At 40.7% G+C, this 25292-nt stretch overlaps 1 protein-coding gene across 1 annotated transcript in view; it reads left to right on the plus strand.

Moving 5' to 3' along the window:
• The window catches only part of pex14 (peroxisomal biogenesis factor 14), a 104848-nt gene that overhangs the window by 22384 nt on the left and 57172 nt on the right, over positions 1-25292 (plus strand). Inside the window, exon 3 of the mRNA XM_021616103.3 lies at positions 24423-24507. Coding sequence (XP_021471778.3) covers positions 24423-24507 — 85 coding nt within the window. The remainder of the gene's footprint in view (positions 1-24422; positions 24508-25292) is intronic.

A 25292-nucleotide genomic window follows, 5' to 3' on the forward strand; every position in this document is an offset into this window, starting at 1 on the left:
AGTCTATAGGGAAAGAGCAGTGTTAAGAGCTGTCATTAAGGTGTGGCACAAGTCCAGACCAGCAGATAAACAAAGGCTGACACATTCTTCAACCCATTGGCACGACTGCGCAATTATTAAACACCTGGACTGGCTCACTTCCCTGGGCCCCAGTGGCAGTGTTTCTGGTGCGAGTCATCTTCAAAATTGAAGGTTTGACAGAAAGACATGTTTTTCCATTGCCCCTCTCCTGTCACCGCTATCTGTTCTAACTTTTCACCTCAACACTCTGCACCCGACAAAGCAAATCAATCTTTGACACAGAATTTTGATCATGAAACCAAGATATGCATGTAGATCAGGCTATATATTAAATCATTTTTTTGTTCTATCCATCTCTCCCACCAGCTCAACAAGAACCTGTTTGACCGACTAATTTATTATAAGTACGTGACTTCTCCCTGGTGTGTCCCTCCCCATTTCTGTGTGAGCCTGTCATGCTTTTTGCCCCCGCCAGCCTGTAGAAAGTGGTTTTAAGTATCGGGCGGCAGGAAAAGGGAAGTGGGGGGGTTCGTCAAATGCCTCTGCTTTTGAAATGCGGAGAGTGGTATTGTTGTGTTACTATGTGTCTAGGTCGACACAATGACAGAACAGGTGGGGCATCTGCTGTCGCGTCTTGCCAACTCAGCCCCTTTGCTGTAACATGCCACCCTGTGTGATATTAGAGTGGCTGGCTGGGCTGTCTGTTCGACTCATACTATTGAGGCCCAGTGAAATCTTAACATGTACTTTCACCAACAGTGTGTGCTGAATTCGTGGCGGGTGACTGTCAAAATTCGCCTTGTGCCGTCAACCGCAGTGCTATTGCAAATGATATGCTCAATGTGCTACCTTACAATATACTCCTACAGTTTTATGTAATAGAGGTGGAGATGCCAGTTCAAGTTGATAGTTGTTAGACGCATCAAGTACAGAAGCAATAGTGCTGATTTTATAATCTTATTACTGTGGTGGAAAGAGTAGGCTGGCACCATTGTCTAGGCCTACAGGCTTTCTGAAAGTATATAGTAAATCAGGAGTATTCTGGCTGAACTTAGGGGAAAAATGAGATTCCCCCTCCGATATCACACTTTTATGAGTATCACTTCAGCTTTGGCATGCTACGTGGACTGGTTTTAATTTTCAACTTGAGTGTATACACTGAGTGTACAAAACATTAAGGACACCTGCTCTTTCCATGACCCAGACTGACCAGGTGAATCCAGGTGAAATCTACGATCCCTTGTTGATGTCCCTTTTTTTAAATCCACTTCCATGTACACTGAACAAAAATATCAATGCAACATGCAAAGTGTTGCTCCCATGTTTCAAGAGCTGGAATAAGATCCTAGAAATGTTCCATACACACACAATTTGTTTACGTCCCTGTTAGTATTTCTCCTTTGCCAAGATAATCCATCCACCTGACAGGTGTGGCATATCAAGAAGCAGATTAAACAGCATGCTCATTACACAGGTGCAGCTTGTGCTGGGGACAATAAAAGGCAACTCTAAAATGTGCAGTTATGTCACACAACATAATTCCACAGATGTTTTACGTTTAGAGGGAGCATGCAATTGGCATGCTGACTGCAGGAATGTCCACCAGAGCTGTTGCCAGAGAATTGAATGTTAATTTCTCTACCATAAGTCGCCGCCAACGTCGTTTTAGAGAATTTCGCAGTACGTCCAACCGGCCTCACAACTGCAGACCACGTGCATGGCTTCGTGTGGACTGATGTCAACGTTGTGAACAGAGTGCCCCATGCTAACGGTGCGGTTATGATATGGGCAGGCATAAGCTACAGACAGTGAACACAATTGCATTTTAGGGATGGCATTTTGAATGCACAGAAAAAACGTAACGAGTAACAAGAGTCTGAGGCCCATTGTGAGGCCAATTTATTTTAGGGTACCTGTGACCAACAGCAGCATATCTGTATTCCCAGTCATGTGAAATCCATAGATTAGGGCCTAATTAATTTATTTCAATTTACTGATTTCCTCATATGAACTGTAACTCAGTAAAATCTTTGAAATTGTTGCATGTTCTGTTTAGAATTTCTTTCAGTATAGATGAAGTGGAGGAGACCGGTTAAAGAAGGATTTTTAAAGGAGTTTTGAGACAATTGAGACATTAATTGTGTAGGTGTGCCATTCAGAGGGTGAATGGGCAAGACAAAAGATGTAAGCCTTTAAACGGGGTATGGTAGTAGGTGCCAGGTGCACCGGTTTGTGTCAAGAACTGCAATGCTGCTGGGTGTTTCACTCTCAACAGTTTCCTGTGTGTATCAAGTATGGTCCACCACCCAAAGGGCATCCAGCCAATTGTGGCACAACTGTGGGAAGCATTGGAGTCAACAAGGGCCAGTATCCCTGTGGAATGCTTTCGAGACCTTGTAGAGTCCATTCCCCTACGAATTGAGGCTGTTCTGAGGGCAAAAGGGGTGTACTTTAATGCTCACAAGCCTTTTAGGCATGCAATGACCCAATTTATCTTGATTGAGAAGCGAGGACTAGCATAACTGTGACTCTGATTGTTGCTTTTCCTCAGATGCTGTCATCTCATTTGTCTCAAACATGGCAATGTTTGCTTCCTAATCCAACGCTTAAGGTTAGACACTGGCAGTTGAGAAGCCTCCAGAAATGAGACTTTGCCAACATTTTTCTCCATGTCAGTTAGTTTGATTAGGAACAGACCTAGCCTGCTCACTACTTCAGTGTGCTGCGGCAGGTCTACTGCCTGGGTTTCCCCCCTGATGGTGTGGCTGTGGTTTTTGTCCAGGTACGTATTATAATGCGAGGCCCATTGTCTTGGTGAGTGCCTAACCACCTCTGACGGCTCTTACTGAGAGACTGAACCGTCATGGCCTCCCAGTTTCGGCTTCCAACCACTCCTGACCAGTAGATGGCGATATTAATCTATTCAGGCGCAGCCCAGGCCCCGATGTGCCTGCCTGCCTGGCTTCCATCCTTCTCCCTCTGTGGCTCTCCCTGAGGAGAAGTGCTCTCACCCCTGCGTGGAGGGTCATGCCACCAATTCCTTTCCCCTTTCTGAAGACCGTGAAATTGTTGATCCAAGACGGCGCACGATTAGCATCTTCGGCTATTGACTCGCGAGGGAGACGCAAGATTATGTCAACCGGAATGTCACAATCTGTCAGTGCGTCGCCTTTGTGGGCATCCCCTCATCCTAGTGTCACGGTGCCCTTCAGAAAGGAATCATATGATCAATAGCACGACACCTCTCTTGTCAATTGCCCCTCCATTGTATGTTTATTAGCCGTCTTGGCAGGCCAGGCTACTTCGTCCCAAACTGATGCCAACCTGCTGCGTGTCCAGCAATGCACTATGCTTTATATGCCCATCACAATGTGTCCCTTGTGTCTGTCTGTGTGTACTGTATGTTTGTGTGTGTGCTTGCATGCATGCATGTGTGCGTATCGGTGTCACGTGCACGCACGTATGCGCGCGTTTCAGGGGGCTGACGGAGGAGGGGGATAGGCTTGTCACTGTTAGTTGCATGTGACAGGGTGGCTCTTGTGCCGCCACAAAACAACTTCTGTGGTGCGTCGCTTGGACACAAGCTCCACATTGTTTGCCACTGGTGCCGTTTACGTTCTGCTTCAATCAACTAATTGCATGTAAAGGGTTATAGTTTCTTGATGATGTGAAGGACAAGATACTGTGGCAGTTAAAAAATGCCATTGTGTTTGTTTGGATGATGTGTTGGACAATAAGCAAGTATGTTGTTTGTGTGCAATGGTTTGTTGTATTTATGTATTTAAAAAAAATATATATATATATATTTCACAATTATACTGTTGCATATTCACTTTACTTATGTCATATTAATCTTATACGTTAATGTAGGTATGCAGTGCATTTTGCAGCTGTTTTTCTTCTGTTTGGAATTTCACTTTTACAAACTGTTTTCTGCCTGTGATGATCACAATTTATATTACTGTAGTTTTTTGTACAGTAGGGGTCTTCAACTTTTACTTGCCCAGGGACCACCGCCCAGGCAAAGTGGCAACCCAGGGTCCACCGCCCAGGCAAAGTGGCAACCCAGGGTCCACCGCCCAGGCAAAGTGGCAACCCAGGGACCACCGCCCAGGCAAAGTGGCAACCCAGGGACCACCGCCCAGGCAAAGTGGCAACCCAGGGACCACCGCCCAGGCAAAGTGGCAACCCAGGGTCCACCGCCCAGGCAAAGTGGCAACCCAGGGACCACCGCCCAGGCAAAGTGGCAACCCAGGGACCACCGCCCAGGCAAAGTGGCAACCCAGGGACCACCGCCCAGGCAAAGTGGCAACCCAGGGACCACCGCCCAGGCAAAGTGGCAACCCAGGGACCCCCATCATAGGTTACCGAAACAAATTTTTTTGTCACGGCTTGGCAGGGAGAAGTAGTCAACATTTTTAAATGATTCGTTGAAAAGATATGGTAAATATTTTATTGTTTTGATCATCCCACTTCATAATTGGAAGAGGAAGTGTTAACTCAGTGGTGTGGGGCAGTATTTGCCCCCCGTACGGTCCGAGCAAGTTTTAAGAAAGCATTTGTTTATAGGAAAACGGCTACAGTTGAAGTCGGAAGTTTACATACACCTTAGACAAATACATTTAAACTCAGTTTTTCACATTTCATGACATTTAATCCTAGTAAGAGTTCCCTGTTTTAGGTCAGTTAGGATCACAACTATATTTTAAGAATGTGAAATGTCAGAATAATAGTAGAGTGATTTATTTAAACTTACATTTTTTTTCATCACATTCCCAGGTGGTCAAAAGTTTACACATACTCAATTAGTATTTAGTAGCATTGCCTTTAAATTGTTTAAGTTGGGTCAAACGTTTCGGGTAGCCTTCCACAAGCTTCCCACAATAAGTTGGGTGAATTTTGGCCCATTCCTCCTGACCGAGCTGGTCTAACTGAGTCAGGTTGGTAGGCCTCCTTGCTCACACATGCTTTTCCAGTTCTTCCCACACATTTTCTATAGAATTGAGGTCAGGGCTTTGTGATTGCCACTCCAATACTTTGTTGTCCTTAAGCCATTTTGCTACAACTTTGGAAGTATGCTTGGGGTCATTGTCCATTTGGAAGACCCATTTGCGACCAAGCTTTAACTTCCTAACTGATGTCTTGATGTTGCTTCAATATATCCACATCATTTTACTACCTCATGATACCATCTATTTTGTGAAGTGCACCAGTCCCTCCTGCAGCAAAGTACCCCCCACAACATGATGCTGCCACCCCCGTGATTCACGTTTGGGATGGTGTTCTTCGGCTTGCAAGCATCCCCCTTTTTTCCTCCGAACATAATGGTGGTCATTATGGCCAAACAGTTCTATTTTTGTTTCATCAGACCAGAGGACATTTCTCCAAAAAGTACGATCTTTGTCCCCATGTGCAGTTGCAAACCGTAGTCTGGCTTTTTTATGGCGGTTTTGGAGCAGTGGCTTCTTCCTTGCTGGACAGCCTTTCAGGTTATGTCGATATAGGACTCGTTTTACTGTGGATATAGATGCTTTTGTACCTGTTTCCTCTAGCATCTTCACAAGGTCTTGGATTGATTTGCACTTTTCGCACCAAAGTATGTTCATCTGTAGGAGACAGAACTTCCTGAGTGGTATGACGGCTGCATGGTCCCATTGTGTTTATACTTGCGTACTATTGTTTGTACAGATGAACGTGGTACCTTCAGGCGTTTGGAAATTGCTCCCAAGGATGAACCAGACTTGTGGAGGTCTACAATTCTTTTTTTTAAGGTCTTGGCTGATTTCTTTTGATTTTCCCATGATGTCAAGCAAAGAGGCACTGAGTTTGAATGTAGGCCTTGAAATACATCCACAGGTACACCTCCAATTGACTCGAATGATGTCAATTAGCCTATCCTATAAATTTTTCCATTGGGCAGCGTGAAACATTTTCAGATTTTTAGCTAATCTCATGCTATTCTACGCATTTTTCCACGAGGCTAAGAGAAAATGTTGCTGTTTTAAAGCTAATTTTCTGCAATATTTTCCTATTTAGGGTTATCCTTACATATCCTATTAACTTGAAAGCTAACTCTAAACACGTTTTCGCTAATTGCACATGTTTAGCAAGTTAAGCAAAGGTTAACCATCTGTTGGCAAAAATGTCAAGTCAAGAAAGCTTACTAGCAGCCAATGTTTCTTGCGGGTCCTTTTTCATAGCCTACGGTGCCTTCAGAAAATATTCATACCCCTTGACTTATTCCACATGTTGTTACAGCCTGAATTCAAAATGGATAAAAATAACACACAATACTCCATACTGACGAAGTGTACACATGTTTTAGAAATCTTAGAAAATGTATTGAAAATAAAATTCTGAAATATCACGTTACGTACAGTACCAGTCAAAACTTTGTACACAGCTACAGGGTTTTTCTTTATTATTACTATTTTCTACATTGTAGAATATTGGTGAAGACATCAAAACTATGAAATAACACATGGAAGTATGTAGTAACCAAAAAAGTGTTAAACAAATCAAAATATATTTATATTTGAGATTCTTCGAAGTTGCCACCCTTTGCCTTGATGACAGCTTTGAACACGCTTTGCATTCTCACAACGGTAGTCACTTGGAATGCATTTCAATTAACAGGTGTGCCTTGTTAAAAGTTCATTTGTGGAATTTCTTTCCTTAATGCATTTGAGCCAATCAGTTGTGTTGTGGTAGGGCTGATATACAGAAGATAGCTCTATTTGGTAAAAGACCAAGTCCATATTATGGCAAGAACAGCTCAAATAGGCAAAGAGAAACGACAGTCCATCATAACTATAAGACATGAAGGTCAGTCAATCTGGAAAATTTCTAGAACTTTGAATGTTTCTTCAAGTGCGGTCGTCCAACACCATCAAGTGCTATGATGAAACTGGCTCTCATGAGGACCGCAACAGGAAAGAAAGACCCAGAGTTACCTCTGCTGCAGAGGATAAGTTTATTAGAGTTAAATGCACCTCAGATTGCAGCCCAAATAAATGCCTCACAGAGTTCATGTAACAGACACATCTCAACATCAACTGTTCAGAGGAGACTGCGTGAATCAGGCCTTCATGGTCGAATTGCTGCAAAGAAACCACTACTAAAGGACACCAATAATAAGAAGAGACTTGCTTGGTCCAAGAAACACGAGCAATGGACATTAGAGCAGTGGAAATCTGGCTCCAACTTCCGTGTGTCTTTGTGAGACGCAGAGTAGGTGAACGGATGATCTCTGCATGTGTTGTTCCCACCGTGAATCATGGAGGTGTGAGGGTACTTTGCTGGTGACACTGTCAGTGATTTTTTTTAAAGAATTCAAGGCACACTTAACCAGCATGGCTACCACAGCATTCTGCAGCAATACGACATTACATCTGGTTTGCGCTTACTTGGACTGTCATTTGTTTTTCAATAGGACAATGACCCAACACACCTCCAGGCTGTGTAAGGGCTATCTGACTTAGAAAGAGAGTGATTGAGTGCTGCATCAGATCTGGCCTCCACAATCACCCGACCTCAACACAATTGAGATGGTTTGGGATGAGTTGGACCGCGGAGTGAAGGAAAAGCAGCAAACAAATGCTCAGCGTATGTGGGAACTCCTTCAAGATTGTTGGAAAAGCATTCAAGGTGAAGCTGGTTGAGAGAATACCAAGAGTTGGCAAAGCTGTCATCAAGGCAACAGGTGGCGACTTTGAAGAATCTCAAATCTCAAATATATTTTGATTTGTTTAACACTTTTTTGGTAACTAGATAATCCCATATGTGTTATTTCATAGTTTTGATATCTTCACTATTATTCTACAATGTAGAAAAAAAAGAAGAAAAAAAAGGAAACCCCTTGAATGAGTAGGCGTGTCCAAACTTTGACTGGTACTGTAAGTATTCATATCCCTTTGCTATGACACTCCAACTTGAGCTCAGGCGCATCCAATTTAATTTGATCATCCTTGATGTCACTACAACTTGGAGTCCACTAGGGTTGGGCGGTATCGAGATGTTCATACCGTTTCTGTACTATACCAGGGTATACGGTATTACCAAATGTGCACACAATGGGTGCTATAAAAATAATGATTTTAATCATAATTTTTTACTTACAAAACAATTTGGGACAGAGATCAACAGGGATCTCAATCCAGGAGGGATTGAATGTCTAGTCTGGGTACCAGTCTTTTTTAGCTAACATTCCACTCCTTGCCAGTCCATTGTCATTGCCAAACGGCCAGTCTCTTTGGTAACCTCAATGTTTAATATGCAGCTGGATTTACGGTGGAGTTGCTCGTTGGAAATAACATTAACATTTGACAACATGTAGAGCCTCATAGAATTATAATTATGACAAAGTCAAAAACAAACATTTAGCTGTTAGGCAAGTTGTATTTCGAGGCTTAAAATCAAAGCAAATAGATTTTGCGGTTGGAATTGCAGTATGTATTTAGACGTGAGCTAGCAAATTTTGACAGACTAGTTTCATCTGGACAAACAAAAAATGGATTGCTTAGCAACCAGATACCAACGTGTTCTGTGAAGGAAAAGTGAGAACATTCCAATATTTGGATAATTGTTGGAGGATAGCTGTGAGGGTTATCGAATCCTCTATTCTCCTCAAGCTCATTAATTATAGAATGTTCATATTTGAAGATGGTAGTAGATATGCCAGTCTCTTTGGCAATGACAATGAATGGCAAGGAGAGAAATGTTAGCTTAAGAGACTGGTACTCTGGCTAGACTGTCTCTGCTGCAACCAAGAAGTTTGATCTTGACTTCTGGCCTCTTAGTTAACAAGTTAGCAAAGCTGGATTCCTGAGCTGGATGTCTTTTTATTTAACATGTCTTAGATTTCTTATAGTTATACTTAACGTCTAGTTAGTTATAAGCAGTTGCGTAGCACGCACCCCTGCAGCCCCCTGTAAATCCTTGATGACTATTCATTGACCTGGCCAAGGCTTTTGACTCTGTCAATCACAACATTCTTATTGGCAGACTCGACAGCCTTGGTTTCTCAAATTATTGCCTCGCCTGGTTTACCAACTACTTCTCTGATAGAGTTCAGTGTGTCAAATCAGAGGGCCTGTTGTCTGGACCTCTGACAGTCTCTATGGGTGTGCCACAGGGTTCAATTCTCGGGCCGACACTCTTTTCTGTATACATCAATGATGTTGCTCTTGCTGCTGGTGATTCTCTGATCCACCTCTACGCATGCGACACCATTCTGTATACTTCTGGCCCCTCCTTGGACACTGTGTTAACTAACCTCCAGACGAGCATCAATGCCATACAACTCTCCTTCCGTGGCCTCCAACTGCTCTTAAACGCAAGTAAAACTAAATGCATGCTTTTCAATCGATCGCTGCCCGCACCTGCTTGCCCGTCCAGCATCACTACTCTGGACGGCTCTGACTTAGAATACGTGGACAACTACAAATACCTGGGTGTCTGGTTAGACTGTAAACTCCTTCCAGACTCACATTAAGCATCTCCAATCCAAAATGAAATCTAGAATCGGCTTCCTATATCGCAACAAAGCATCCTTCACTCATGCTGCCAAACATACCCTCGTAAAACTGACCATCCTACCGATCCTCGACTTCGGTGATGTCATCTATAAAAAAGCTTCGAACACTCTACTCAACAAACTGGATGCAGTCTATCACAGTGCCATCCGTTTTGTCACCAAAGCCCCATACACTACCCACCATTGCGACCTGTACGCTCTTGTTGGTTGGCCCTCGCTTCATACTCGTCGCCAAACCCACTGGCTACAGGTTATCTACAAGTCTCTGCTAGGTAAAGCCCCGCCTTATCTCAGCTCACTGGTCACCATAGCAGCACCCACTCATAGCACGCGCTCCAGCAGGTATATCTCACTGGTCACCCCCAAAGCCAATTCCTCCTTTGGTCGTCTTTCCTTCCAGTTCTCTGCTGCCCATGACTGGAACGAATTGGAAAAATCTCTGAAGCTGGAGACTCATATCTCCCTCACTAACTTTAAGCACCAGCTGTCAGAGCAGTTTACAGATCACTGCACCTGTACTTAGCCTATCTGTAAACAGCCCATCTATCTACCTACCTCATCCCCATACTGGTATTTATTTATTTATTTTGCTCCTTTGCACCCCAGTATCTCTACTTGCACATTCATCTTCTGCCAATCTACCATTCCAGTGTTTGATTGCTATATTGTAATTCATTCGCCACCATGGCCAATTTATTTCCTTAACTTACCTAATTTGCACTCACTGTATATTTTTATTTAATTTTGTTCTACTGTATTATTGACTGTATGTTTTGTTTATTCCATGTGTAACTGGTTAGTTGTGTTGTTGAATGTGTCGAATTGCTACGCTTTATCTTGGCTAGGTCGCAGTTGCAAATGAGAACTTGTTCTCAACTAGCCTACCTGGTTAAATAAAGGTGAAATAAATAAAATGAGAACCTGCTTCAGAGTGCAAACGACCTTAGACTGGGACAAAGATTTACGTTCCAACAGGACACTGACCCCAAGCACACAGCCAATGCAACGCTGGAATGGCTGCAGAACAAGAATGTGAAAGTCCTTGAGTGGCCCAGCCAAAGACCAGACTGGAATCCATTGAAAATCTATGGAAAGACTTGAAGATTTCCATTCACCGCAGATCCCCATTTAACTTTACAGAGCTTGAGAAAATGTGCGAAGCTGATACAGACATACCCAAGACGACTCAAAACTGCAAAGGAGCTTTTACAAAATATTGACTCGCGGGTGTGAATACTTAAGTAAATCAGATTTCTGTATTTCCTTTTCATTTTACTTTTTCCATAATGGGTTATTGTGTGTGTAAAATATATTTAATCAATTATTTTGAATTCAAGCAGTAACATAACAAAATGTGTAATAAGTGAAGGGGTATGAATACTTTCTGAACACGCTGCACAGTATGTCAGAAACTCCAGTGAGTGTAATTTGTTCAATATTAGGAGTTGAAATCATTAGAAAGGAAATATTATCCTCTTTTCTACTGAAGGTATGCATTTCAAAGTTAGGGGGCCGCGGATCCCAGGTTGATTACCCCTGTTGTACAGTGTACATGTATTCCTGTGAGCACTTTATGTTTTTAAAATTGAAATTATTTTTGTGGCAACACATTCAGTTTACTGTATTCTTTTAAATTATTTCTATTTGCGTTTATGTGTCTTTGTTTCCGGTAATGCTCATAAAAGACAAGTGGAGCTGCTTGTCACAAAATGTCATCATTGACTGTAAGAGTAAAAAAAAAAATAAAGCTTCAAATTACAGGAAAGAGGCACTGCATTAAAGAACAAAGGAGATCGATGGCAGTACATTACATTTTATGCGATTGAGAAAAAAAATCAACTAATTAAAATTGATCACTCCTGCTTTGTAAAAGTGTTTCTGAATTAAATTATTGTATGAAAACATTTTGACCAATAGAGAAGCCAAGGAAGTATCCATTACTGGATTGCTGCTGAGAAGGGGCTTGAATGTTTGTGGTGGCTGAGTAGTTTTGTTGTGCTACACCACTGCTGCTTTCTCCAGCTAAAGTGCCACAGTTTAATCTCTGATGACCCTTATCTGTCAGAGCGGCCCCAGCCTTCTTGTTTAGGCCTTTTACCTGAATTAAAATAAATTTGTGGGATATATATGCCGGTCTTTTGGCCAAAGTGAGTGAAAGTGAAGTGTCACTGATAGGGGTAGTGGTCTTTAGTCATGGGGGCGGCACCAGACCCAGCCCCTACCACTATGTGGATGTATTTATCCAAGCAGTCATATGTTTGTGTTTTGGTGAGGCTAACTCGACCCTATGCAGCCATTGGAAAAAAATAACATTAATATAAAGTTAATACTTCATGAGGGATGTTTTATTTGAATACTGTAGTTTTTGTTTACTCAAGGAACTGTAGATTTTAGATGGCCATTTTTTATGGGTTATAGCCTAGTCCAAAATGTAAACCTTTTGAAAATGTTATAGTAGATACCCAATTTTGTTTTGAATGTGTAACTTAACCGGACCATCAAAATGTTGATTGTTTATCAATATTTCTCATCAAACTTACACAATTTTTAGGAGGTGAATGATTCAATGTATGTGAACTGTAACTGACAAAGAGAGAACTTCAGACACTTTGTCCTAAGTTTCAATGTAATGATCCTAACATCATGAGATGCCATGTCTTCAACCTGCTGAAACACGTCCCTTAATAGATAACAGTTGAAGTCGTAAGTTTACATACACTTAGGTTGAAGTCATTAACTCGTTTTTTAACCACTCCACAAATGTCTTGTTAACAAACTATAGTTTTGGCAAGTCAGTTAGGACATCTACTTTGTGCATGACAAGTAATTTTTACAACAATTGTTCACAGACTGATTATTTCACTTATAATTCACTGTATCACAATTCCAGTGGGCCAGAAGTTTACATACACTAAATTGACTGTGCCTTTTAAACAGCTTGTAAAATTCCAGAAAATGATATCATGGCGTTAGAAGCTTCTGATAGGCTAATTGACATCATTTGAGTCAATTGGAGGTGTATCGGTTTGCAACTGCACATGGGGACAAAGATCGTACTTTTTGGAGAAATGTCCTCTGGTCTGATGAAACAAAAGTAGAACTGTTTGGCCAAAATGCCCAACGTTAAGTTTGGAGGAAAAAGGGGGAGGCTTGCAAGCCGAAGAACACCATCCCAAACCTGAAGCACAGGGGTGGCAGCATCATGTGGTTGGGGTGCTTTGCTGCAGAAGGGACTGGTGCACTTCACAAAATAGATGGCCAGGATGTAAAATTATATGGATATATATTGAAGCAACATCTCAAGACATCCGTCAGGAAGTTTAAGCTTGGTCGCAAATGGACAATGACACCAAACATACTTCCAAAATTGTGGCAAAATGGCTTAAGCACAACAAAGTCAAGGTATTTGGAGTGGCCATCACAAAGACCTGACCTCAATCCTATAGAAAATGTGTGGGCAGAACTGGAAAGGCCTACAAACCTGACTCAGTTACACCAGTTCTGTCAGGAGGAATTGGCCAAAATTCACCCAACTTATTGTGGGAAGCTTGTGAAACATTTGACCCAAGTTAAACAATTTAAAGGCAATGCTACCAAATACTAATTGAGTGTATGTAAACTTCTGACCCACTGGGAATGTGATGAAAGAAACTAAAGCATAATCATTCTCTCTCCTATTATTCTGACATTTCACCTTCTTAAAATAAAGTGGTGATCCTAACTGATCTAAAACAGGGAATATTTACTATGATTAAATGTCAGGAATTGTGAAAAACTGAGTTTAAATGTATTTGGCTAAGGTGTATGTAAACTTCTATCTTCAAGTGTAGATATATCCCTGTTCTTTTTTCGTAAGGAAATATGTCTATGAATGGGATGGGGGTGTTTACACATTTCATAAAAAAAATGTGATTTCTAGAATAAGAGTCCATCATAAACAGGCCTGATATAATCTGTGCTGATCTAAAAGCTTTATTTTGTGAGGGACAGCTTGATTGAAGGGTCTAGATCTGGCCTCACACGAGTTCCAGCCTGCAAAGTTCCATCGCATTGACCAATTCAACTGTTAGGCCTAGTTGTGACGAAGAACATCTGATAGGCAAATACTTATGAATGGAAAGTTTGGTCTGAATGTGCACTGGTCGCAAAAGAGACTGATTTCCGTCCACCACCCCCCTTTAAAATTGCGTAATGTGATGTTGATGTCATGTTTGTAGCCTTGCCCATGGGGCTAAAGTTGTCACACATGCAGCCTGTCTGTTATTTTTAAACCTTTGCCAACCAAACGTCAATGAAGTTTTCCATGGCCCTTTTTGTGCATTGAAACGTTCACGCTGACCTTTTTAATTTCAGAAGTTAAGATTATTCAATAAAGATTAACCACATTTGGAAAATTCTATATCTTGGAAAACCAACCCCACCCTACCTCTTGAGCATCTTAACAGATGTAAAACGGGAACTATATTATACTTTTGTCATTAGCAGGGGAGCATGTTACACATTTAAACAAGTTGGTCGTTACCCCCTTTTCAGTTTTGATTCATACAGTGCATTCAGAAAGTATTCAGACCTCTTGACTTTTTCCACATTTTGTCACGTTACAGCCTTATTCTGAAATGATGAGAAAAACAACATTTAATCCAGTCTACACACAATACCCCATAATGACAATGCAAAAATGGGTTTTTGGAAGTGTTATTTTAAAAAAAAAATGTGTAATACATTTGCAATCACATTTACATAAGTATTCAGACCCTTTACTCAGTACTTTGTTGAAGCACCTTTGGCAGCCATTACAGCCTCGAGTCTTCTTGGGTATGATGACGCTACAAGCTTGGTACACCTGTATTTGGGGAGTTTCTCCCATTCTTCTCTGCAGATCCTATGAAGCTCTGTCAGGTTGGATGGGGAGTGTCGCTGAATAGCTATTTTTAGGTCTCTCCAGAGATGTTCGATCCGGTTTAAGTCTGGGATCTGGCTGGACCACTCAAGGACATTCAGAGACTTGTCCTGAAGCCATTCCTGTGTTGTCTTGGCTGTGTGCTTATGGTTGTTGTCTTGTTGGAAGGTCAACCTTCGCCCCAGTCTGAGGTCCTGATCTATCTGGAGCAGGTTTTCATCAAGGGTCTCTCTGTACTTTGCTCCGTTCATCTTTTCCTCGATCCTGACTAGTCTCCCAGTCCCTGCCGCTGAAAAACATCCCCACAGCATGATGCTGCCACCACCATGCTTCACCGTAGGGATGGTGTCAGGTTTCCTCCAGACATGATGCCTGGCATTCAGGCCAAAGAGTTCAGTCTTGGTTTCATCAGACCAGAGAATCTTGTTTCTCATGGTGAGTCTTTAGGTGCCTTTTGGCATCCCCAAGTGGGCTGTCATGTGACATTTACTGAGGGGTGGCTTCTGTCTGGCCATTCTACCATAAAGGCCTGTTTAGTCGAGCTGTCAGATTGACCATCGGGTTCTTGGTCACCTCCTTGACCAAGGCCCTTCTCCCCCGATTGCTCAGTTTGGCCAGGTGGCCAGCTCTAGGAAGAGCCTTGGTGGTTCCAAACTTCTTCCATTTTTAAGAATGATGGAGGCCACTGTTCTTGGGGACATTCAATGCTGCAGAAATGTGTTTGTACCTTTCCCCAGATCTGTGCCTCAACACAATCCTGTCTATGAGCTCTACAAACAATTCCAGAAAATTCCTTTTAGCTCTGACATGGACTCTAAACTGTGGGATCTTTTATATAGACAGATATGTGCCTTTCCCAATCACGTCCAATCAATTGAATATACCCACAGGTGGACTCCAATCAAGTTGTAGAAACATCTTAAGGATGATCAATGGAACCAGGATACACCTGAGCTCAATTTTGCGTCTCATAGCAAAGGGTCTGAATACTTACTGTATGTAAATAAGGCATTTCTGTTTTTTATTTTTAAAACATCTGCAAAAATGTCTAAACCTGTTTTGGCTTTGTCATTGGGGGTATTGTGTGCAGGTTGATGAAGATTTTTTTTTTCATCATTTAAATATATGGCTGTAAAGCAACAACATGTTAGGGGGGGGGGGGGTTGAATACATTCCTAATGCACTGTATATGAGGTAACAACAGGGAATAACGGGGAATGCCTCAACAATCCAAAACAGTCAAACAAGCTGACACCGAACAGTTAAACGCAGAACAGAAACCAACAGTTTAACGCAGAACATGAAATCAAAGGTCCAATTTCAAAGATCCCGGTATTGCCATTGCCTGACCCTTCGGATGTTTAAACTTTGGAAGAGCTACTGTTGTAGGTAATGTTGACTTTGTGTGGCGCCGGCATTGATATCCACATAGATGGTTCTGTTTCGCCACACTCTTCCATGTCTCCCAGGGTCACTGATTTCACACAGCTGCTCCCATGAGGCTCTGCTTCCTTAGCTAAAGGTCACAGTAGGCGGGAAAGATGTAACAATTAGAAGGGCATTTAAAGATGTAGTTATAAAATGGAGTTAAAGCACTGTTGGGTATATCAACCAGTTAAGAGAGAAAAGGAAATACTTTAATTGTATTAAACCATTCCTTTTAGCAGGGTTCTGGTAACACAAAGCAATTGGGTTAAGCATTTAAGACAACCATCCATGTTAGTGAATCGCCCCTGAAAGCATATAGCCTAATTAATATAAGCTTAATTTTTCTCCCTCTCCTTCTTTCTCTTTTTTCAGTCCTGCAAACTATTGTTTGGGGGAAATTTGAGACCAGCCTAACACAATTTTGTCCATGTCTATTAGCCTATTATAGTATCAGGGGTGCTTCTCCACAAATGTACAGGCCAATTTGAAATGAATTGATTCGCACTGAGACTGAATCCTATACTTGCTAATGATTTCATTTTAGCCCTCCATTGTTGCTCCCCCTGGCCGCTAGTTGTTCTGTCCTTCTCATAGTGTTCATTATTGCAGATAAATGTACACATACCTTTTTTGTAGAATATAAGACTTGGCTCAGAGTTTAATGTGAGCAAGTTAATTTCTAATGAATGAAACATTTTATGAATTGATTTTCACTTACTGAAATGCCTCTTACATCTTGTTTATTTACCCCATGACTTGAGCAGATTTTATGTGGTTTAGACCTTGGCAGTTATGCTAAACCTCCACTATTTGGAGAAAAAAAAGGCCAAACATTTGCTCTGAAAAGTACGACTAGTGTTTTAGTGTAACTCAATTTGGTGCTGATGTTGTTAGATGTTGAGCGGTTCGGGACCAGTTCCTACTGACATTTTGGTGTACAAAGCACTCTGGGAATGCCGTGGAGTCCCGTGCCTTATAGTGCCAGAAATCCCCATCGGTCTGCTCTCCATTTCCACGGAGCTGACTTGAAGTGTCAGGTTTCGGACCCAACATTTGCATAGTGAGTGACGTGTCAAATTTTTGCTCCTATCCAGACAAATAATACATTTTCTCTTTCTCCACCCAGGCGTTGTAGTTTCATCTCACTGTGATGTTCTCAGCTGGATTTAGAGCTCTCAAAAAAATATGAAATAATTTCATAGAATTGAAACAAGACCACATTCTCTTCGTCACAGACTGACAAAATCTGTTCATGTTTAAAGCTGAAGTTATAACTAGTCTGCACACATTTGAACTGTGTCTCTGTGCCACTCAGTTGACGTTAAGGAGAAAGAACATTTGTCACTTATATGAATAGTGCCAATGATGTAGTCACTAAGTATGATCATATTTATTTGACAGTTGCAAGAAATGTGAAATATTACATACAGTAAGTTGTTTATCATTTGATTGTTACTATATTTAGAAAGCATTTCAGTCATTTCAAGCCCTATTGCCCTACTTTTGTTGAATAGGGAAAAATATATGCTTTTTCATATTTTTATAGTATTTGCACTATGTACTTGAGATTGTGTCCTCAAAAGTACACCTCAGCAATTTATTAAACATTTTTGCAAGAAAGGTGAGTTCCAGACCTTTCTAAGACTATGCAACATTACCAGTTATTGTTTATGGAAATCTCATGAAAAATGTAAGTAAATAGCTTGGGGATGTCTACTTAGGCGGAAATTCTAAACTATGAAATATATCACATCACAGTTTTTAAAATTATTGACTGTATTTGATGTTTGTGAATAATAACAGTTCAAAATTTGTTTTGAGTAGTGCGTAACCCTAGGATGGCAACATGTACAGTGCATTCGGAAAGTTTTCAGACCCCCCAAAAAAGCCTAAGGTGCTTCAGCAAAGTATTGAGTAAAGGGTCTGAATAATTCATGTAAATGTGAAGTTTTATTTTATTTGCAAAATGTATAAAAATCCATTTTTGCGTTGTCATTATGGGGTATTGTGTGTAGATTTGATTTGTTTTTTAAAATTCATTTTAGAATAAGGCTGTAACGTAATAACGTGGAAAAAGTCAAGGGGTCTGAATACTTTCCGAATGCACTGAATATTCTAAGTGATTTCAATTGGTCTCTCTCCATTTAGATTGTTTTATACTGCTCAGTTAAACTTCAACCCAAAATATCTTTCTGCATCTTCATACATTTCTGCATTTTCTGCTCTCATTTAAGATAATTTCCACACTGCAACATAGGGCTGCATGATATGGGCAAAAAACCTAAGCCTTATTTTTAACCAAATGTTGCAATTGCGATTTGACTTGAGATTTAGATCAAAATCCTTGAGTGAACGGTTGGAATCATGGAAAAATAATGATTATTCTAATTCTATAGTTGAAAATATACTTTTGGCCATGCAGTGTATGTGGACACCCCTTCAAATTAGTGGATTTGGCTATTTCAGCCATACCCGTTGCTGACAGATGTATAAAATCGAGGCCACAGCTATGCAATCTCCATAGACAAACATTGGCAGTAGAATGGCCCGTACTGAAGAGCTCAGTGACTTTCAACGTGGCACCGCCATAGGAGTCCACCTTTCCAACAAGTCAGTTTACCAAATTTCTGCACTGCTAGAGCTGGCCCGGTCAACTAGAAGTGCTGTTATTATGAAGTGGAAACGCCTAGGAGCAACAGCGGCTCAGCCGCGAAGTGGTAGGCCACACAAGCTCACAGAATGTAACTGCTGAGTGCTGAAGTGAATAGCTTGTAAAAAATCTTCTGTCCTCAGTTGCAACAGTCACTAGTGAGTTCCATACTGCCTTTGGAAGCAACGTCAGCACAGTTACTATTCACTTGGGACCTTCATGAAATGTGTTTCCATGGCCGAGCAGCCGCACACAAGCTTAAGGTCACCATGCACAATGCCAAGCGTCCGCTGGAGTGGTGTATTCCTCGCCGCCATTGGACTCTGGAGTGATGAATCACGCTTCACCATCTGGCGGTCTGACGGACTTATCTGGGTTTGGCGGATGCCAGGAGAATGCTACTTGCTCCAATGCATAGTGCCAACTGTAAAGTTTGGTGGATGAGGAATAACGGTCTGGGGCTGTTTTTCATAGTTCGGGCTAGGCCCCTTAGTTCCAGTGAAGGGAAATCTTAACGCTACAGCATACAATGACATTCTAGACGATTCTGTGCTTCCAACTTGGTGGCAACAGTTTGAGGAAGACCCTTTGCTGTTTCAGCATGACAATGCCCTGTGCACAGAACGAGGGCCATACAGAAAGGGTTTGTCAAGACGAGTGTGGAAGAACTTGACTGGCCTGCACAGAGCCCTGACCTCAACCCCATCAAACACCTTTGGGATGAATTGGAACACCGACTGCGAGCCAGGCCTAATCGCCCAACATCAGTGCCCGACCTCACTAATGCTCTGGTGGCTGAATGGAAGCAAGTCACCACAGCAATGTTCCAACATATAGTGGAAAGCCTTCCCAGAAGAGTGGAGGCTGTTATAGCAGAAAAGGGGGGACCAACTTCATATTAATGCCCATGATTTTGAAATGGCATGTTGGACGAGCAGGTGTTTCACATACTTTTGGCCATGTAGTGTAATAGTGGGCACTTTAAAAACAGTGTTATTTTACATCACAATGGCTAAAAATGCCAGGGAGGAGTTAATGTGACAGGGCAGGAACCAAAGTGTTTGTCAGCGTTTCCTAGGGGACCTTATATCCTTTGGCTACATTAAATGTTTTCTCTTATCTACTTCATGTAGCTAACATATTCATGCTTGGCTTATTCTTCTTTGATTTAGAAGATACTGTTACACAGACAACATGCTGATTTAGTTCTACACCCTCATTGGTATCAGGCTGTATAGCTAGCTACGTTTACTCTGACCAGCTAACTAGCGATTTTCATTAGCGGCTAAGAAGCAAGTGTAAACAGCATTGTAATCATCAACATTGTTGCATTGACCATGCAGACTGAACGCAAGTGTCTTCTGGTGAAGTAACAACAAATGCGCTCCTTGAGTGACGGGCTAGGTCTGTGTGGAAAGCAGCATGGAGAGAGGGAGCCGAGAGAGATGACTCAAGTAGTGTAGTAAACTATAAAAATGTAATTTTAACAAACCAAGCATTCAAATACTGTTATTGAAGATAAAGTAAAAACCCAAACCGGTCGGTCCATGCATCAATACCAGTATATGGTATACAGCCCAGCCCTAGAGGCTCTTTTCATCCATATCGGGTGAACTGTTTAGAAATTACAGCATTTTTTGTACATAGTCCCCCCATTTTTGTGGGACTAAAAGAATTGGGACAAATTCACTTAGCACGCAATAATTACATCAAGATTGTGACTTTACAAACTTGTTGGATGCATTGGGACAAATTTTTGTTTTGGTTGTGTTTCAGATTATTTTGTGCCCATTGAATGAAAGGGAGAGGGGGATACCTAGTCAGTTGTACAACAACCATCAACTGAAATGTGTCTTCCGCATTTAACACAACCCCTCTGAATCAGAGAGGTCGGTGGGCTCCCTTAATCGACATCCACGTCTTCGGCGCCTGGCGAACAGTGGTTTAACTGCCTTGCTCAAGGGCAAAATGACCGATTTTTACCTTGTCAGCTTGGGGATTCGATCAAGCAACCTTTTCGGTTACTGGCCCAACGCTCTAACCACTTGGCTACCTGCCCAATAGAAATTAATGGTAAATAATGTGTTGTGTAATTTTGGAGTCACTTTTATTGTAAATAAGAATAAAATGTTTCTAAACACTTCTACATTAATGTGGATGCTACCATGATCACAAATAGTCCTGAATTAATCGTAATAATGATGAGTGAGAAAGTTAGACACACAAATGTCATACCCCCCAAAAAATGCTAACCTCCCCTGTTATTGTAATGGTGAGAGGTTAGCATGGCTTTGGGGTAAGATATTTGTGTGTCTATCTTTCTCACTCATCACTATTCACGATTCATTCTGAACTGTCATTCAGGACTATCAGTACTGGTACTCCCTCTATATAACCATCTTAATTTTACTCATTATTGTTATTTGTTATTCACTGTGTATTTATTCCACGTGTCACTATTTCAATGTTTAAAAAATATATATTTAATCTGCATTGTTGGAAAAGGACCCGTAAGTAAGCATTTCACTGTTAGTTTACACCTGTTCTTTACGAAGCTTGTGATACGATGATCCTTTAACATTAGCTAGTTACAGTAGCGCTCAGTGACAATGTTGGGCATTTCTTTTTTTTTTTACCTGGTAAGTTGACTAGGAACACATTCTCATTTACAGCAACGATCTGTGGAATTGTTGCTATCGAAGTTCACATTATTGGTGGTCTTACTTTGATAATGACATCAATTCAGCACCTCCCTCACTTTGCATCTGTGCCTTCATGGGTATGATATAGCTTTAGTATAGACTACCATCAGTTTGGAAACAATCTGTTCCTGTTCATTCTATATGACAATTCTTACTCAATCTTCACATACTTCCACCTCTACTTTTGTAACATTGATCCCTTAAGTTTTCTGTGTTAAGTCTTTTACACTTCTCAGCTTTTGTAAGAGTGCTTTTTCTCTTGGAAAACTAAAAAGTGAAATGAAAACTCTTGAAACCCCACTTGACCTCTAAATATAGTCACTCAGGAAATCCTATTTTTCAATATGGCCGTTGTATGGCAGCATTTCTAAGCAACGCACCCTTTAAAAAAATATTTTATGGTTTCATATATTCATACAGTTAAACATCAAAAAACCTCCACCAACAAAAAGGAAACGATTAAATAAAAGCACAGTGCCCTCCCAGCCAGTTAGTCAGTATTTTCCAAGTGTTTTATTTTTCAAAAATGTAACTAATAATAGTGCATTGGTAAATGTTCATAGGTTAAAACCAATATTTTACTTCAATGCTGTTACTAGTGAGAGAAAAAAACATTCTACTGGTTAGTTCAAACATAATTAGGTTTGCTAGACATTTTTCAAAATGTTAAAGTAAAGATTCAAGGTAAAAAAAAAGAAGAAGTGCCAATTCAAACTCAATAATGATGCTGTAATCTTGTCCGCTCATCAACTTCACTCTCTTAAAGCACATTGGTTAGTGTTCATCTCTTCCTATGATTGAGTTTTCGCCTCTTTTTCGGCTGTACCTGACACTTTATTGGTTATCTCATTTGTAAAGATTATTGGTCAGTACATGGAGCACTTTGGTGCATTAGCAATTTTAGCTTTACAAGAAGCATTAGAAAATGATTGTTCAACTAACCAAAAGGTATTTACCGGTATTCGGAAAAGCCAGACACACCCACCATTTTAATTTCAATTGATATTTATCCTGCCAAACCAAATGTGCCTTGTACTAACATACAGCCCACCCCTTAAAAGCCCAATTATGTGCTACCGTACACTATAGCAGGGATGATCTATAAGTCAATAACAAGACAAGACTGAAATCTGTGCAATGTGGTTATAATTGATTGAGATGTCTGGGTGGAACTTGTGCAAACCAGCTATGTCATCTGCTAAGAACAGCACTTTTACCCTCCCTGAAGATACACTACAACCATTTTACTAAAATTGACATTTTGACTTATTAGTTTTTAGATTTTTTTTGATGTTGTACTTTCTTTTTTTTTATGTCGACACATACTGTAGATTACAACATTTTAGTTTTAACATAGATGACAAGATACTTGTCAATTGTACAATATTTATAGTTTAAGGAAATAATGTAAACAAATGTAGCGTATTCTTCCACATTTAGGTTATTTTCCTCTCACGTCTCAATCTTTCAGTCACTACAATTAATGCGGTTCTATAGCCTTGTTAGCCTCAGTTTATTAGCAATATGTTATCCATTCTTTTCTAGTTTTCATTCATTACCTATTGTCCTGGATTAATTTAGCTGCACATTTTATGGCCTTTTCACTCACTGAATCAGTAAATGATCTTTCAGAATCCTAAAAGCCAGAATATTTCCATCTTGTTATCACACAGATATATGTTCTCCTCAAACATCAGTCGGTGGTTCACCATGCAAATGGTTTAATCTGCTTGTCACAATGAAGGTTCCGGGCGACTGACTTTAATAAGCCCTCAGCATATAGAGATCCAGGAATTTCCACACCCCTTGTGCAACCCTTGTGTACATCAAAGGTCATGCTAATGTTATGGTGAATAAATGGATAATAAATATTTCTGAACGGTTTGTCTACTCCTTTGATAAAATGATACAACTTGGCCCCATTTTAAACTTAGTATTTTATAATAAGTCATGTTATGCCACTGTAGGAATAACTAAACAATAATGGTCATGTTTTCAAAGATCGCTCAACCTCTCTGACATACAATACAGATGTCTAAGGCTGATAATAGATCACTATCATTTGAGTTTGGATGCATTTCACGTGGCAAAACTTGGATGTTGAGGAGTAGTACGTTTTCATCACACCCACACCACACTGTGTTTTGTCACAGAATAATATGGCTTTTTAGACTGCTTCCCTGCCATAGCTGCCCCTTTTTTAGATGAGTTTAAAAATGTCATTATTTTGGATTGAAACAGGTCTTTAGTATATGCAATGCATTACCCAAAATGAATTACCCACTGGCAGTGTGCTCAATCACTTTTTTTTCTTTCAACACTCCAAGAAAAGCAAGGGTAATCAAAACCTTTTAACCTATTAGAGGGATGACTTTTACAATTGAATCACAGGGGACCACAGGTGAGATAACAAGTCATCTAAGCCCTCCTTGCCAGTGTGTGTTTCCCCCGTTCTCCATGTTATTTAATGTTTATCTGTTTTAAGAGGCACCACTTCAAGGCGCCCACTTCAAATGTATGTTTTAATAGCATTTAAGGATGTTTTTTTTTTTCTCTAATTCTTGGAAAAGCAAACTGGAGTGGGGTAAATTAAGGTGCATCTCGAAGGAAAACATAATAGAATTGATGAATGCCGTGCACTTGAAACTACTGATGTTCTGATGCCATTTAACGTTCTAGTGCATTAACGTCTCGAGTCATTACAACATTTAGGCTTTAGTGATTTGATCATGGTGCGTTTTTAACTGGAAGAATTACAGAAGTTTTCAGCCAAGGATTCTTAAGTTATTAGATACAAATGATCACCTCTGCATTAAGTATAGATTTTCTTCCCCCACGCACTTAAGACTGGAAGTTTGTCTTGTAAGAGGATGATAGCGAATTAAGCTCCATACTCCATTTGTCCAGCACTCTTTGATGGGCTAATTTTATAACAGCTGATTTGGTCATTCTCCGGAATTATCTAGAAAGTGGTCAGGTGGTCTTAATACTCGATGCAGGGAAGTTTTCAGAAGTGACTTTCAAACAAATCAATTTATACCATGTCTGGGTTTTAACAAACCTAGGCTACCACTTCTGTCTAGACTGAGTGAGAATGTTTGTTTGCTGTTGTATACAGATGGATAATCTTTGTATTCTTGAAGTTGAAATCCAACCTTTTCTACATTCTTTCTTTGTTTTCCACAGATAGCCACAGCTGTGAAATTTTTACAGAACCATAAAGTGAGTCAAAGTCCACTGGAAACCAGAAAAGTTTTCCTGAAGAAAAAAGGTGAGTGACGTTTGTGGCGCATTTTGTTTTTGATGTAAATACTAGTTAATTATTGTTGTAATGCTGTATTGAAAATCCCCAGTAATGTCTCTCAAATTTGTTCAATACCATATGTAAACGCAAAAGCCTAATCAGTCCCAACAGGGCCTCTACAGTATATCCGTTTTATATGCATTGATGTTCACACAATGCATGTTGATGCTGAAGCCGGGAATCTGATGGACATTGGCCAGAGGTGTTCATGCAATGTTCTTTTTTGGGGAGGTTGGTGGGCTTTTAGGGGTCAAAGGTCAAGGCCATAGCTCTTTGCCCTGGGCGTCGGATCGTGGTCGATTTTGCTGTGGAGTGCATGATTCAAGCTCTGTGGATAAATGACCCACCAGTCGGGACGCTTCTTTGGGCTCAGGAAAATTAATATTGACAAACCCTCCTGCACTTACACTGGAATTGCCAATGATATTACCTTTCAGCATTTTTAAGCCTTTTACTTAATTTAGCCGTTACCATAAATATGAGGTACGACATTAGAAGGTGGAATTAGGTAGGGAGAGGGAGTCCGTTTGCCGGCTCATCAGTTTGTTAGTACAATACATTATGATTATTAGATATGATCATATGTCTGTTTGTCTACTGTAAGTAATTTTATGCTCCCAGCGAACAGCATCAGCGAGTTGTCTTATCTCTCTTTTTAATATGCACTACCCCTAATCCATAGGTTACATTTTTGTATTTAGTATGGATCCCCATTAGCTGCTGCCAAAGCAACGGCTACTCTTCCTGGGGTC

Source organism: Oncorhynchus mykiss, chromosome 9 (genome assembly GCF_057628025.1).
Source record: "Oncorhynchus mykiss isolate SJ-2025 chromosome 9, ASM5762802v1, whole genome shotgun sequence".
In the NCBI taxonomy this organism is placed as follows: domain Eukaryota; kingdom Metazoa; phylum Chordata; class Actinopteri; order Salmoniformes; family Salmonidae; genus Oncorhynchus; species Oncorhynchus mykiss.